Genomic DNA, 1,702 nt, shown 5'->3' on the forward strand with positions numbered 1-1,702 from the left:
GATGAAACATTCTTGCCTGAGGGACTTTTGACTCTTCAATGATACTCTTTCTTTCTCTAGTTCTCTCGCTCACAAACTCTCAATCTTGCTCTCAAAGTCTTTGCACACTCTCACTGCATTTATCCTCTCTCTTCTCATTCTACTGTCTCTCTCTGACCTACTCTCTCCAACAACAGAAATCCTACCTACAGGTAATATTAGCTAATTTAGAATCTATAACCTCAAGTCATGTGACCCTTGCACTTCATTTATTGCAAAGTCAGCTCCTTGATGAGCTCTTGAATGCTGACCTAATGCCATTTGTCGTATTTTGCTTCTCTGCAGATCCCACTTGATAACAGATCTATCATGGAGAACCGCTCAGCTGTGAATGAGTTTATTCTTGTAGGATTCATGGTCCCCCCACAGCTCAACACCATCCTGTTCCTGGCCTTCCTTGTCATGTATGTCTTTACTCTACTGGGGAACATGACAATCATCGCTGTCTACAGGCTGGACACCCGCCTCCACACACCCATGTACTTCTTCCTGAGCCATTTCTCCACCTTGGAGATCGGCTACACCACCGTGACTGTCCCTAACCTGCTGAGAAACCAGCTGTCCCAAGACAAGGCCATCTCCTTCCAGCGCTGCATGGCCCAGATGTACTGCTTCTTCTTCTTCGGCACTGCGGAGTTCTTCTTCCTAGCCCTCATGGCCTTTGACCGATACATGGCCATCTGCCATCCACTGCATTACCACAGGGTCATGGACACCAAGTTCTGCTCACAGATGGTGTTAGCATCATGGATCATGAGTTCACTTGTCCCCATTTGCCCCACCATTATTATCTCTAGATTGCCTTTCCACGGCAGCCACAGAATCAACCATTTCTTCTGTGACGTAGGACCGGTCATCAAGCTCTCCACCAGCGACACCTTCCTCGCTGATCTGAGTGTCTTCATGGTGTCCGCTCTTGTGGTCTTGAGCTCGTTCCTGCTCATCGTCTTTTCCTACATTTGCATCATCGTCACCATCTTGAGAATTCCATCCGCCACAGGCAGGAGGAAGGCCTTCTCCACTTGTGCATCTCATCTCATTGTAGTTACCATATTCTTCGGGACCGTCATCTTCATGTACGTTCGACCTGCCTCTCTTGACTCGGCTGAGCAGAACAAAGCTGTGTCCTTCTTCTACTCAGTGGTCACCCCAATGATGAACCCCATGATCTACAGCCTGAGGAACAAAGAGGTGAAGGAAGCTCTCAGGAAGGTGACTGAGAGGATGCACCCTGGAAGGAAACCTTTGAGCATAATCCGTGGTGTCACCTGCTAGAAGAAATAGAACTCCTTCACCCTCTCGTAGGCACCACATGTGCCATGGTTGCTGCTAACACACCAAGGAATTGAGCAAAGATATGTAAGAGTCTTTCAACTGGGTGAATGAAGGATTGTTTAGTGTGAGTGGCCCCAGGAGAAGGTCTGAAACAGGAGGACAAAAGGGCCTTGTATGTATTAATGCTCTTGGCCCCATAGGTAGCTGTGTGGTCCACATGGTCTAGACACTGTGGGATTACAGGAGGAGTTCTCCAAGAACAGAGAGTGCTGTGGAGTCTGCGGTGGGACAACTGCCTCCCAGCTTGTGTGACATGCGACTGTCACTGGCCAGACGACTGATGTGATGCACCTGAGATTTGACTGTAGAGACTGTGTCATGGAAGGCA

The 1,702-nt window shown here is 48.5% G+C and overlaps 1 protein-coding gene across 1 annotated transcript; it reads left to right on the forward strand.

Moving 5' to 3' along the window:
• Positions 1-360: 360 nt before the first annotated feature.
• On the forward strand, positions 361-1,314 carry LOC147736684 (olfactory receptor 11L1-like). Its single transcript, XM_086952666.1, has one exon. The coding sequence runs from the start codon at positions 394-396 to the stop codon at positions 1,312-1,314; it is 921 nt and encodes a 306-aa protein (XP_086808792.1). The 5' UTR covers positions 361-393.
• The last annotated feature ends 388 nt before the right edge of the window (positions 1,315-1,702 follow it).

The sequence above is a fragment of the Lissotriton vulgaris genome, chromosome 1_2, assembly GCF_964263255.1.
Source record: "Lissotriton vulgaris chromosome 1_2, aLisVul1.2, whole genome shotgun sequence".
In the NCBI taxonomy this organism is placed as follows: domain Eukaryota; kingdom Metazoa; phylum Chordata; class Amphibia; order Caudata; family Salamandridae; genus Lissotriton; species Lissotriton vulgaris.

What these genes read in the sequence shown, in the direction of transcription:
- LOC147736684 (XM_086952666.1), top strand. Translation starts at nt 394, where the DNA reads ATGGTCCCCCCACAGCTCAACACCATCCTGTTCCTGGCCTTCCTTGTC.